A 13,668-nucleotide genomic window follows, 5' to 3' on the forward strand; every position below is an offset into this window, starting at 1 on the left:
TATACAGCTCTAGCTTATATTAGCAATATTGAAAGTGACACCTGAAATGTGAGAATAATTAATTTGTAATTTTAATGCAGTAAAATTTTAAAACCTTTTTGGAGTAGCCAATGCAGAATGTGTGTAGTATTGTTAACATACGTTTGATACCAATTAATCTTTTACATTAACATGTGCCAAAATGATCCTCATTTTCATTCATTTCGACTATATTTAAAATTGTATCTAAAATCAGGGATATCTGGTTTTAATTCATACAGTTTTTGATTGTAAGAATACACAATATCATAGTCACAAATACACACACACACAAATAAATATATTTATGTGTGTTATGGTTATGAGGTCATTCTTCAGTGGCGCAGGCGCTTTCGGAAAAACCGTCTCCGTCAATATGTAGCAACTGCGCCGCTTGTTTGTCAGTGAGCCCACAATTGGCAACTTTGATGTCCACCAACAGGGTAACTTATCTACCGGACACTTAAGGATAATGTACATGTGTTCCCTTTCATAACTGCGAAGACAGATTCACGCTGTGAGGATAATTTCACCGCCGATGACCGTCAGTCGTGTTGTGGATACGATACTGAGGTAGGTCGCTCTCTACCACCCGGTATGTTAGCTAGCATGGACTGTTAGCACCGTCGGCAGCTAGCTAATGTTATTAAACATAAACTACCTTCATATAGACGGTGTACGACTCGTCTACGACTAGTCGTCGTTAACCAGCTGGTAAAAATATAACTGTAAGGTGCGTTACACCAACAAACAAAGCGTGAACTGTTAGTGTTAGCGCTCCAGATAACGTTAAACTGAATAGGGACAGCCGGGAGGAGGGTCTACCTTTTTAGGCCACCTCCAAGACCCGCCTAGCTAACGTTGGCTAGCTTGGTAGCATTAGCACTATTTGTCACTGCCTGGTTGGTTTCCAACCGGCGTCACACTGGGTGAACGTATCCGGTGTTTTAGCATGGCGTGTGATAATACGGTAACGTTATTAATAAAGAGTGAGCGCTAGCGTTGACTGTTAACGGGCACGTTAAACTACCAATGTGACATATCTGTAACCTTAATCCGGATTGCTAACAAGGGGGGGGTGGGGGCAGAATATATTTTAAAAAGACGTGACGTGGAGGAGCCCTCATCGCTGGTTAACGTTTCACTGGTTACGGATCAGCTAACACAGGCTAACTAGCTCCTTGCTAGCTGTTCTCGTTAGCAAGCTAACAAAGAGCCGTTGCTCCTCCTTGCTTTGTATGCTCGGTGTTACCAGTTCAAATGGCTGTGGTCTTACTGCCTAGAAGGTGGAAGAGAAATAGGGAGGTAAGACACGGTTTACCTTAATTAAACTATGAATGTAATAAATTCGCGCTGGTGTTTCTCTTGGTCACGGGGATGTTGTTGCTGCTGCTAACATTGTCAGGTTTGCTTCTGACATTGTGGCTTCCTTTACTGGTAATGGCTGCAAACATGGCAAGGTAGAGCTGACTAATAAACAAGAAGATTGTCATTGTAAGCCTGCGTGTCTAAGAGACCAAAATAGAAGTCACTGTGCAAAACTGTTAACACTGACAAATATCGGCATATTAGTTAAATGGCACCAGTCTTTTGCATATACAGTTTAGATGGGCACACAGCAGATTTCAACAATGGACTTAATATTAGTTAGTCAGACTATGTACGAACCTTATAATTGACCGTATATATGGATCCTGCTTTTTACTGGTGGCTGATGAATAAACAGCTGTCAGGTGTTCATTAAGTTACTACAAGTCATTAACAAGTGTGAGGCAAAGGGGGTTGGGGGAATGCATTTGGGATTTGTGCCACATTACATGCTTATATGTAGTATAGATAAACACTTTATTCTCATGAAACAAATCAATTGAACAGTCTATTGATTGGACAGAGCTAAAAAACAGTAAGAATCCTAGTAGGACCTGTGATGAAGCTTCTGTGAAGGCTAGCATGTGCCTTACATGACATGTCTTTGGACAAGACAGCAAATCATATCAGAGAGGCAAACCTTAAAGACAAATGTCATGTTCATTAATCAAAAGTGAAGTGCACTGAAATGCTCATGGCAGTCAATTTAAGAAGTACTGTCTTAATCACTAGATATGTAGTGTCAGCTGTGTTTCTGATTAAAGCAATGTTGTTAAACTTTATGTATACTGTAAATTCTACTTGTGAAAACTTTGGTTGCTGTCTTACAAATCTTGTTGACATTTGACATAGTATTTGTTACTTTTAGAAACATGTCTGGCAACTTTTGTTTTTTCTTTTCTCTTGCAGTGAAACTGGACTGGAGCATATTCAGCGTGTTGGGCCTTCCTGCCTTTGCCTACAGTAGGAAGTTTGGTGCCTGTTGTGGGCTGCACATGTTAGTTCCTCACCAGTGATTCCTTATGCTTGATAGAGGCTGCTCCCTGCGTCTTACAGAATGGATGGTGTGGACTTGAAGAGACTTATTTATCAACATCAGCATTCTGTGTTCTGCTGTGGTGTTCAATCTTTTACCATTTACAAGAGAACACCTCCCATTCTACACCTCCAATCTCTCCACCACATATATAAAGACTGTCTTTAAGCAATAAAAAAGACAGCTGGAGATAGAAGTTGTTAGACTTTCTATCTTTTTTTTTTCTTTTTAAGGCACGGATCGATACTGCTTACGTAAGCTTATATGGCGGACATGGAAGTATTCTTATTTTAATTTTTCAGTCATTGTACCCCCCTTACTCTAAGTGTGGGTGGTGGGATGTCGGAAAAGCCAGACGACAAAATGGTGAAGTTCCTGGCTCCCCCTCAGAAGAGTGGAAATGGCCCCAGTTCGGGTTCAGATTCCATGATGAGTGAATGCCGGCCAGCAGAAGTGAGACGGCGGCATCACACCATGGAGCGTGATCGATGTAACCCTGAACACCGTTTCTTGCGCCGCAGTGTCATCAGTGATTCCAATGCTACAGCATTGGCTCTCCCTTTACCCAGCAAGATCCCTATTCCTGCACCCCAACGGGTTCAGCTAAGGGAAGCAGTCCCTCAGAGGCAACAGACTGCTGCTGCTGCTCATTTGCCGCGAGCTGAACCAGGTTTAGCTAGTAATGAGGATTCTGCTGATAGTGGAAGAGGAGAAGTAGGAAAAAATATAGACATAGCCAAGGTGGATGTAGTGCCTTCAGAGCAGGAGCCTGCCATTGTGCAAAGTATCTGTGATGGAGAGGTGGTGGTAGCAGCCCATACCGCACCAAGCTTAGGAACAGAGTTGCCAAGTCAAACAGAACCTGAAAGCAGCACTGAGGTGAAGGTACATCAGGAAGAAGAGGGGGAGGAAGAAGATAAGGATTCTGCCAAGGCACGAGCAGAGGCAGAGCAAAGAGAAGCTGAGAAAAAAGTGCAGGAAGACATCGAAGAGGCAGAGACCAAAGCAGTGGGAACATCACCTGATGGGCGTTTCCTAAAGTTTGATATAGAAATTGGACGTGGCTCCTTCAAGACCGTCTACAAAGGCTTGGACACTGAGACCACAGTGGAGGTGGCTTGGTGTGAACTGCAGGTATGACATTCAGATAACCATTGTTCTTTTTGCTAACCCTCCTTACTTGCTATCGCTATCAGTTATGAATGAAATTATTATTGTTCTTTAATTGAGTCACCCTTACTGTTGCATTCTCCCTTAAGTGTCGTCATTTCCTTTTGTGTAGGCAGTTTGCATTTACCAGGCTTAAACATGGTGGAGCAGAGCCAAAGCAATTTCCTTCCACTCTGTTACCTGATCTACAGCCTGTCATTTTCCCTCTGTGAAACATGGCTAGCATTTCCCTTTCGTTTGTTTCACATTGCATTTGTCAGCTAAGCAGAGCAAAAAAAAAAACTTCCCATTTCCCCATTTAGCTTTTTCTGGTGAAGCTCAGTCTATGTTGGTTGGCACTGCACTTGCCATAACTTACTGTCATATTACCAGAAGTTATCAAGGCTTTTTAACATTGTGACTAAGGGTTTCCTAACACTTTAGACACTGGAAATTACCTTGGATAAGATACCATGGTTAGATTAGATATTTTTATTGCACTGGTAGCGTGCAAAAGATAATGATGGTTTCCCATGTGACATGCATAATTTCCATAACAATACATTTAAAGTTGAGATTAATTATTTAGGATATTATAAGAGCATTAGAAGATTTTAGCATTCATATAATGACATAAAAGTCAGTAATACTTCATTAGAGTTAAAAGTGCCGTTAGAGGGATTATAATTATCAACGTAGCAAAAATGTAACAGTGGTAACAACTGACTCACACATTATATTTTTATCTTGTCCTTAAAAGATTGCTTTTAAGCCTTAATATACTTGAGTTAATTGTTGAATCTCTGATTTAGGTGTGAATCTGTTTCAGACCAGTAGTTAAAGATTTTCTTAAAAATGTTTGTGAAAAAAACTATTGCTCTGCTGTCTGTCCAGTTTAAGTAGCTACTTGGCCCATAGCAAAGTTTGACCTCATTCACCACATGAATGTTTGCTTTTACTGTCACGCTTTCACCGTGTCATGAGAAGCATAGGCCTTACACAGCAGCACACACAACCATAGCTACACATGCACTCTGGTTTCAGAACAATGTGAAGATTACAGACACGTGCCCCTCCCCCCCTCACACAGAACGAATCAAGCGCATGCTCAGTGCGTTCCTTCTCTGAATGCTTGTGTGAATGTAAAATGGGTCACATTCCTGATTGAGGAATCTCCTATGTGAAGAGTAGCAGGCCGGCCTGCCAAGGCCTGCTTCTAAACTATCAGTCCACCACCCACCCTTTCAACTTCCTCACGTTTTCCCATATTTATTTTTTCCTTCTTTTTCAACTCTTTTCAAGCAAAAGACACTAAACAATAGCCATGTCTTCCTACTTCCATTGGTTAGCATAATACTAAGTGATAGTATACCATAAGTTATTTTTGTCTAAAATTCATTCTGCTGTATCTATTTTTCTATTTACCTCAAAGCAACTCCTTTGGCAACTATAGTAAGGGCAATAGAAAGCTATGTCAATTTTCTTTTTACCATGCCTCTATGATGGCTCACAATTACTTACTTTGTAAGTATAGATTAAATTCAATGCAATTGATTGATTAGTTTTAGGGCAACAGCTAATGATAAATTAATTTGGTTTTCTGTTGTTTGAGTCATTAATTGATCAGCTGAACATCGAACACCAAGCAGTATTTTATCGGATAGACAAAGATTCTTATGATCTCCTGTGACTTCTTGGTGACGAGCTTGAAAAGGCAAGGGGAAATCAAACTAAAAAGTACCCAAATCTTTGATTGTGTGGTTTGCCTCTCTTTTTTGGGTCACCTAAACTTGGTTTGGTATCTAGCGGGGGTGTTTTCAGTAACCACATATATCAGGAAACTGATCCAATGCAGAGAGGTGGTTTAGAGACATTTTCTACAGTTGAATGAAAACCAGTTTTGTTTTATGCATGTGGTCAGTTCTGAAATATGAACATGTAACCTGATACTGTCATGCCCTCTCTTTCCTCTGTCAATGCAAGTTTCAGTGCTAGAAACTTTTCAGCTACACGTGAGAAGCTGAAATCCCCTCTCACATGGTTGTTAAAGCTGTCCCATGATCACTCAAGTGCTAGTGTTACATTCCCCATACATCCTCAGGGCATATTTAGTAGAATATAATGCTAGTATACATTATTTCCCTTATACTCTTTCAATGTTGTTCCAGTTGTTCTGTGTCTTTTCAGACATTTAGGTAATTACACAATTTTTTTTTTTCTTGGGATCATTTGACAGTATTATGAGTATATATTCTACTGTGTTTGCATAAAAAAAGTATTACCATGAAAGGCAGCTGGATTACCATCGCAAATATCCATCTTGGCAGGCTCCAAGTTATGCGTTTGTGGCCGAACCACAGTGGTTCAGACCAACTAGCATTAAGCTACAGGTGGGGTTTAGTTTTGACGATGACATGAAGAAACTGTTTGTACAAAAACAACAATGGTGGCTCCTAAAGAGGTCAGTGCAGATGTTTCTAAAGCATCAGTTATATCTGAACTGGCACATCTATATTGAAAGAAGAGCAAAGAACAACGCTTCTCCCGACGTTATATGGTTGGTTGATCTAATTGCCTGAAGTTAGCCTGTGTTCATTGGTGACGGACATTGGTGGTTCATCCATTCACCCAACCAGTTCTGGTATGAACCATCTTCCCAGATGGTTTTGTGTAACAAACCACCTGACAAATCAGGTAATGAAAAATATATATATGATACAAATATGAATACAAATATTTTCCTAAAAATAGATGAATAAATAAATTTAAAAAATTCCATCAGAACAAATTTAAGATGGCACTCTTATGAAAAGGGTAGGGGCTCATCCGGTTAATTCACTTATTGTTTTATTTCCTGTCTAAGCCAAAATCAGTGATGCAATAAGTAATCAGCACAACCCTTTCCTGTGTGCTAATAAAACGAGTCACACAGGTTTTCCCTCATAAGATCCTTTAATCTTCTTTAAATATGGTAACATTCTGGAGCCATTACACACCAGAAAATCATAAAACTACTATTCCCAGATAGCCACCAATAGTGTCTTTTTAATTTATTACATTAATTTGTCAGGGATCATGTATAAAAACTTAAAATCTTAAAGAAGAAATGCTGTAAGTTACGTTTTTTATGAAACTGACATTACCATTCAGTCTCAAAGTACAGCCAGAGGCTGGCAGGGATTCAGTCATTTACTTTAGAGGCATGCTGTCTTGAACTTAAGTGTTCAATAAGTGGAAATTTGGGACCGCATGTCTTGACAAGTTCTTCTGTAGATTTTCACTTGGGACCAGAGCGTTGTACTGATGGACCAACCACTCAAGCTGGACCACAATCATTGCTCGAAACTTTAGTGTGTAAAGTTGGAATGAAGTGGCCCTGGTTTATTCAGTCTGGAAGGCCATCTGTCCACAATTGTCTAAGAATTTCTAGGCATCCACCCTTTTTCACCCACCCATGAACCCACACATTTGTTTCGGATCTCACGTTGCAAGCATGTCTGAACAATAAGTAGGTCACCACAGAGAGGAACTAGAGGGGGGGGGGGAGAATAAATTTAGGAGCCTCCCCTTTCTTGCTCACTCATCCATCTTCACCCATGTCATCTTCCACTCGCTGACTCCCCGCCTCCTTCCTCTCTGGTACTGGCCAAAGCCAAACATTGAAAGATGAGGAAGAGAAGCCCTGGCATCCTTTAGAAGCCAAAGGAGCTGCTTGTCCAGCTGGCTTATGGCATCCGGTGGGACTGACACGCTATACCCAAGCATTATAACATAGTGACTCTGCTGCAATTACTATCCATGATTAGTAATCTGTAGGTTTATTATAAGATTTGTGTTGCTTACTTTTGTTTGACACGTCAAATTTGGAAAGAAATGTCATATTTTGTAAAATGTAATTCCTAACTGCACTGTCAGCATTCATCAGTGAAACCCTGGGGTGCACTTTCTCATGACCATACAGTGGTTTATTGTTTAAATGGTCAAAGCTTGTTGACAGGGGTAGTAAAAATTTAGCATCAGTAGTTTTTATGTTTTGTTAATTACAAGCAACAAGAAACCTGAGATTTTTTTGGGAATATATAGAAAAACATTAATACATAAAGCTCTGATATGGCTGTAATAATGTATTTTCTGCAACAGCTGTATTGCTGTATGTTTGAAAACATTACGGGCTTTTCACTTAGTCATAAACCATTTTGTATCAGTTACAAAGAGTTTATTACACAGAAAGTTAAATGTAATGAAGTATATTGGTAAGGAGGGGTACGTCACTTAAAAAAAGCAGCAGGGTTGAATGCCGACTTTGTGCATCACAGCACTCAAAATAGGCTAGAAAGGAAAACTGATACCATTAACTGTTTAGCATGAGACTGTCCTGGCCTCCTTCTGACTGAAACTGTGTGGAAGGTTGTAACCGTTGTATTCACTATCAGACATGTTTGCACATAAACATAAAGCCATTCCTACTCTACTTAGACCACCAATACATGTCTGTTGTATAATTTATAGAGAGAAAATCAGCAATTAGTACTGTACTCATTATGTTGGCTCTCTTGGTCTTGATCATTTACTGGACTTGAAATGGACACCTGGTTTTCTTTTCCACCCCATTAAAATTAAGATGAACTGTGATACTGGCAGATGTGAAATGGCCTGAATCTGTCCGCTTGTCTGTTGCTGAGTCTTTGACTGACAGTCACGGTGATCTTTGACCTCATTGTCACATGTCACAGTGTTATGGGAGCAGAGAGACATACTGCACTTTAAGCAATAACTAAGTAACATTTAGGGTGGAACTGTTTGAACATGGGTTTTTGGCTTTCAGGCCCATTAGCCGTTACCCAGATCCCAACCAGTGTTACCCAGAGGGCTCCATATAGCCCTCAGTGTCAACCTCAGAGCAGACCACAGAACAGGGACCTGACAGTGCCAGCCCTTGGCATGATCACAGGCTTTTTTCACTCCATCTATTTATAGGGTTGTTGGGTTATTTATGACGGCCTTTGCCTAGAAGCAGTATTTTCTGCTTCACTTTGGCGATACTGTAGTTAACTGGCAATAGACGTGATTCTTGTTGGCTTGAAATGCCTCAGGTCATGAAGCAGATCAGATAGTACTGCTGCTTGGCAATTATGGTTGGAATTAAACCACTTATAATTAATTTTTCAATTCAATTATCTCTCACACATTACTTTAGTGAAAACACCAAACATAGGTAAAACAAAAACGTGTTCATCAGCAATTTATTTTGCTTGTTCTAATTAAATTTTACTCGCAATCATTAGTTTGGATATTGTTCATGTTTTTGCAATACAAGATTTTTGCTGAAGGTCAAAAGAAATAAAAGAAGAGATAAAGACTATATTGAACTACCACCCTGTCCTCTATAACATCCTGTCTTATAATGTTGTGCGAGAACAAGGGCTGGGTAATTTATACATTGATTTTATTGTCCCAATAGCTCTAGTTTAGGCATTTTCGTTTGTCCATGTGTAAAATGTATACATAGTGGAAATTGTAATGTTTGGATGAAATTTTCGTTGAAGTGCAGACTGAACAACTATATAATCTTAACTCTGATAATAACTTGGGCTTTTCTCCAACGGCATAACCATGCATTGTCTTCTTGGGGGGTGTGCCACTGAACTGAAGCAATGGGATCATGATTTCAGATAAGTGTTATGCTGACTCTGCAGAGATGGTCCAACAAAGTGTTGACTAGTCAGATTTGAAAGGTATTGTGTGTACATAAATTCTACACACATTTTCAGCACTGTATTTCTCCCATGCACTTACTCCCATTCAGAGACTCCATGAGGGCAGTTTTTCACAGACGAGAGTTATGATTTCACAAAGGTATTGCAGAGGCTGTGGTGGCTACGCAGCATTTTAGTCAGCTGACTCATGCACACTCTGTCAGATAGAGCTGCTGTGATTCAACTGCAGCTGCTGTTGCCCTCAAAGTGCCTGCCTCATTAGGTTTCCTAGTTTATAGACATTTAAAGCCTCTCCTGTAGAACACAGTGGCACTACTGATGGTAGGAAAATATCGATACAGAATAAGAGAGCACCTACAAGGTTTTGATGTAAAGGTCAGTTAAAGGCCTGATGTTGGGTCAAAAGTGGGGTAGAGCTAATTTAGGAGATCTAATTCACAGCAACTCCAGCTGGTAGGTCGAGACACCTGTCAGTCAAGCAAACATGGCCAAAACACCAGTTTTGCCCTGTGCTTCTATTGGGCAGCTGACAGTGACAGTAAACATGGGGAGAAAGAAATGGAGATCATATACAACAAGGCTTCAATCTAAGCGTCAAACCAAGACAACCATACTTTTCTTAAAATCTGTTGAATATTAGGGCGTAATATATAAAAAAGTACCATCAGATTTCTGTGGCTGTTGCCATTTGGTTGACACATATCTGAAATCACTGTCTTTGCTTTTCTAACCCTTCAACCATTAATTGAGTCCTACTTCAAATATTTTTGTCAAAATTTTTACTACTGCCAGACACCATTCCTACTGACATTAGGAGCATGACATGGGCCAGAGAACTCGTACAAGTGACAAGGGAGTATGATGTCTTATGACTATAAATTCCTCGAGGGTTTTTACAGGCCCTGCGTCCTGCATGCTTTTAAGTGATTAGAGAGCTGTATAATAAGTTCATTCTTGCTTATTCTGAGTAATTCATGGAAAAATGTTAGAGGATTAGGTTTTCAGAATGTGAGTGACATATTTTTCTCTATTTTCGTTCCTCATATTTGTATAGATCACTGAAGTGCAAACTGCTTGATTTTTTTCCCTCACAATTTAAAAAAACTATCTTTTGAGACACATCTGACACAACACGTCAGACCCAATTTTCTGAGATCATCTTTTATGATCAGTTTAGTTTAAGTCAGTGTTACCACGTGACTTCACAAAATAACACTCCCAGTTGCTTAAGTGTTTTCTTTGCAGACGGTAAAGTAGATAAAGGTGAAATGTCTTATCTCTTACAGAGAATGCAGTTTTTCAACTAGTCTGGACTTGTTAAGGGGAGATGTGTTGTAAATGTTATCAGAGTGACAGCATCTACAGTGAAAATACTGTCATGAAAACAGCAGTTTGGTATTTGTGGGGCTGGGGTGCTGCACATTCTAGGCTGTGAACGTGGTCTGGATGTTTTGCATGATTGTTCACATGGTGCGCAGAAAGAGAAAGGGGAACCGCTCCCCCACTAGATAAATACTCTAGTAAGTAGGTCAGTTGGTCCAAGTGCACAGTGGAGCCTCCATTACTCTGCCATCTTCCCTTACTTTCCGTTTCCTGACATGCTCCCTGATTTTGGTGTCCTCCTTTGCTCCTAATTGTTTACACATGTTCCCCTTTAACTTGTAATTTTTTGCCCTACATTGCCCCCAGACATTGAACACATTCAACATCAGTCCTTCAAAATACCTCCAGCAAAGTCTGTAGCACTCTGTTGCTGGAAAGTTTTCTCTCTTGCTGAAACACACACAAGGGCTAGTGCTTGCTCCCCACTTACAAATGGGCTGAATTTCCTGGACAGCCTGGCCCATGGCCAGGTCTCTGGGGGTTTCAAGGGAGGTCTTTGGCCACTGGGCTTGTCTAACTGGTATGAGCTGCTGTATGCATGCTGTAAATTTAGGTCATGCCAGGAATTGCTCAGGAAACTGGAGGAGGGTGGTTATACACATTCCAGATTTTTTTTGTTATTGTGCAGACCTCCTAAATGACATTATTGCCAATCCTCATTTTATTCTTATCAATCCGTTTATGGAACATTAAATCCCACTGGGCAAACAATGCTATCAGTCGTGCGTATGGACTGATTATAATTGAATAATTTACTGACAAACCTATCAGCTGTTAGACATTTGTTGGCTCCTATCATCCAAGGCTATGTTTAGAAGACAGGTCTTAGTGTGCAAGATGTTATCCCCATACAAGATACAGTTAGTCCAAAGGGCTGGCCAATATGTCAATATTAACATTCTATCATTGTTGATGTTGTGAGTAATAACACAGTTTTGTCTTAATCAATACTAAGAACCAAACTAGAATTACCTTAATAAACAATCAAATTAAACACATTACAATGTTGTGATGAACAGTGTGACTTATTGTTTATTTGACATTATAGTCTACTCTGTACTTATCCTCTCAAATACTCAGTCGTGCTGTGGCTCTTGACTCATTTTGGTTTTCTTGGAAATTAGGACAAAGCTAGGCACATTCCATTTGGTTCACAGTTGTCCGCCAGAGAAAACAGGCCACATCCCAATGCCCCCAACTGCATGCGTGCTTATGCCAGAGTATACTGTATGTGCAATTTTGTGTGTGTAAAAGGAAATGTAAATTCCACCACCTTTCAGTAAACTTTTCAAGGCATTTTATTCAATTTCACTTCTTTAGGCCCAATCGTTTTTTCTTTTCTTTTTTAACCCATTTCTCCACTGTTCGAACATGGTAAGTCAAGATGACTGAAGATTTCCTTCATATGGATGGACACATTCTGATGCTACCTTGGAAATAGAAATGTACTTGCCATTGGTGTTGATAATCATAATGCCAGATATTTGCACATTATTGTATTAGCCATCAATGTGTGGTTTGAAAATAGTATTACTCCAAATTATTCTATATACATCTATAAATAGTGCTCGTTCTGTGATCATTGAAATCTTTATTTACTTTTTGTCCTCTGCAGGATCGTAAGCTGTCAAAGACAGAGAGGCAGCGCTTTAAGGAGGAAGCGGGCATGTTAAAAGGACTACAGCATCCCAACATTGTCCGCTTTTACGACTCCTGGGAGGGACCGTCCAAAGGAAGGAAGTGCATTGTACTGGTCACTGAACTCATGACTTCTGGCACACTCAAAACGTGAGTCTCAAACTTGACTCATAAATTTAACTTGATACACTGGGGCTGTGTCATTTTAATATATAGGATCATCCTAACTGTTTATAAATATTCTGATAAAAATTGATCAGAAAACAAAATATTTGAATTTGTATAAACTGTTGATATAATGTAATATGTATAAAATCAATGAATATAAATTATAGTGCATTTGTTCTTGTTAGATGATTGTATTAAAAACTGTACAGGAGAGGACTACATTTGCTAGCATTATTTGTTCTGTTCTTCTCAGAGAATATGTGAGAATTATGATCGGTTCTCTTGTAGATATCTGAAGCGGTTCAAGGTGATGAAAATCAAGGTGCTACGGAGCTGGTGTAGACAGATCCTCAAGGGACTCCACTTCCTTCATACTCGGGCTCCCCCCATCATCCACAGGGACCTTAAGTGTGACAACATTTTCATCACAGGCCCAACAGGATCCGTCAAGATTGGAGACTTGGGACTTGCCACACTCAAGCGTGCATCATTTGCCAAGAGTGTTATAGGTACGACCCCAAAGTCATTTCTACCTCCTAGTCCCTGTCCTGCTGTGGGGCAGTACATTTTCTGAGGTTATATTATATTTGTATTGAAAGTGATGGTTTTCAAAGCGGGTATTTTCCTTTTGACTTGTTTTTCCTTACGGTGTGGTTCAAAAACAGACCACAGCGTTTCAGCTGTCTCTCAAACCACAGCTCAAATGGAGGCCAAATACTGTGGTAATCTTAGGCAGATAACCACAATGCTTTCTCTCTTTGCACTCACACAATAACACCATCAAGTTTGGTCATTGTACAGAATATTTCTGTTCTATGTTTCTCCAAAAAAGGAGAGTTTTTTTTTTTCCAGGCACCTACTGAATGTAAGTAGCGCCTAACGTTTCTCATACTCTTAAATATTAATATCATTATAATAGTTGTCATGCCTTCTTGCAGGCTAACCTGGCCATGGCTAAAGGTATGGCCTTTGCTTCTGTCTTAGACTGGTCTTTGTTCTGTGGTTTGGAAATATGTGGTCTGTTTGCCAGTTATCGCTATAATGTTTAACATCTCTTTCTATGGGTTTGCCTCAACAGGTTTTTTTTTTTTCTAGTGTTTGTCTCTTACTGTCTTTTGAAATATTGCAGGACTGCAGAATCTTTTTGCTCCATCTTTGTGTCCAGAGAGCTCTCCCCACTTTCTCTCTGTC

General features: G+C 39.8%; 1 protein-coding gene across 5 annotated transcripts in view; it reads left to right on the forward strand.

The window, feature by feature from the left end:
• The first annotated feature begins 394 nt into the window (after window positions 1–394).
• LOC139201093 (serine/threonine-protein kinase WNK1-like) overlaps window positions 395–13,668 on the forward strand; it is a 28,399-nt gene continuing 15,125 nt past the window's right edge. For 3 of the 5 annotated variants that reach the window (XM_070830318.1, XM_070830322.1, XM_070830321.1), the window contains exons 1-4: window positions 395–591; window positions 2,296–3,556; window positions 12,287–12,459; window positions 12,766–12,986. In XM_070830318.1, the coding sequence (XP_070686419.1) occupies window positions 2,762–3,556; window positions 12,287–12,459; window positions 12,766–12,986 (1,189 nt within the window). In that variant the 5' untranslated portion in view covers window positions 395–591; window positions 2,296–2,761. Of the gene's footprint in view, window positions 592–969; window positions 1,324–2,295; window positions 3,557–12,286; window positions 12,460–12,765; window positions 12,987–13,668 lie in introns of those variants that run through there. The other 2 variants (XM_070830320.1, XM_070830319.1) reach the window with 2 other exon arrangements.

This window comes from Pempheris klunzingeri, chromosome 5 (genome assembly GCF_042242105.1).
Source record: "Pempheris klunzingeri isolate RE-2024b chromosome 5, fPemKlu1.hap1, whole genome shotgun sequence".
Taxonomy (NCBI): domain Eukaryota; kingdom Metazoa; phylum Chordata; class Actinopteri; order Acropomatiformes; family Pempheridae; genus Pempheris; species Pempheris klunzingeri.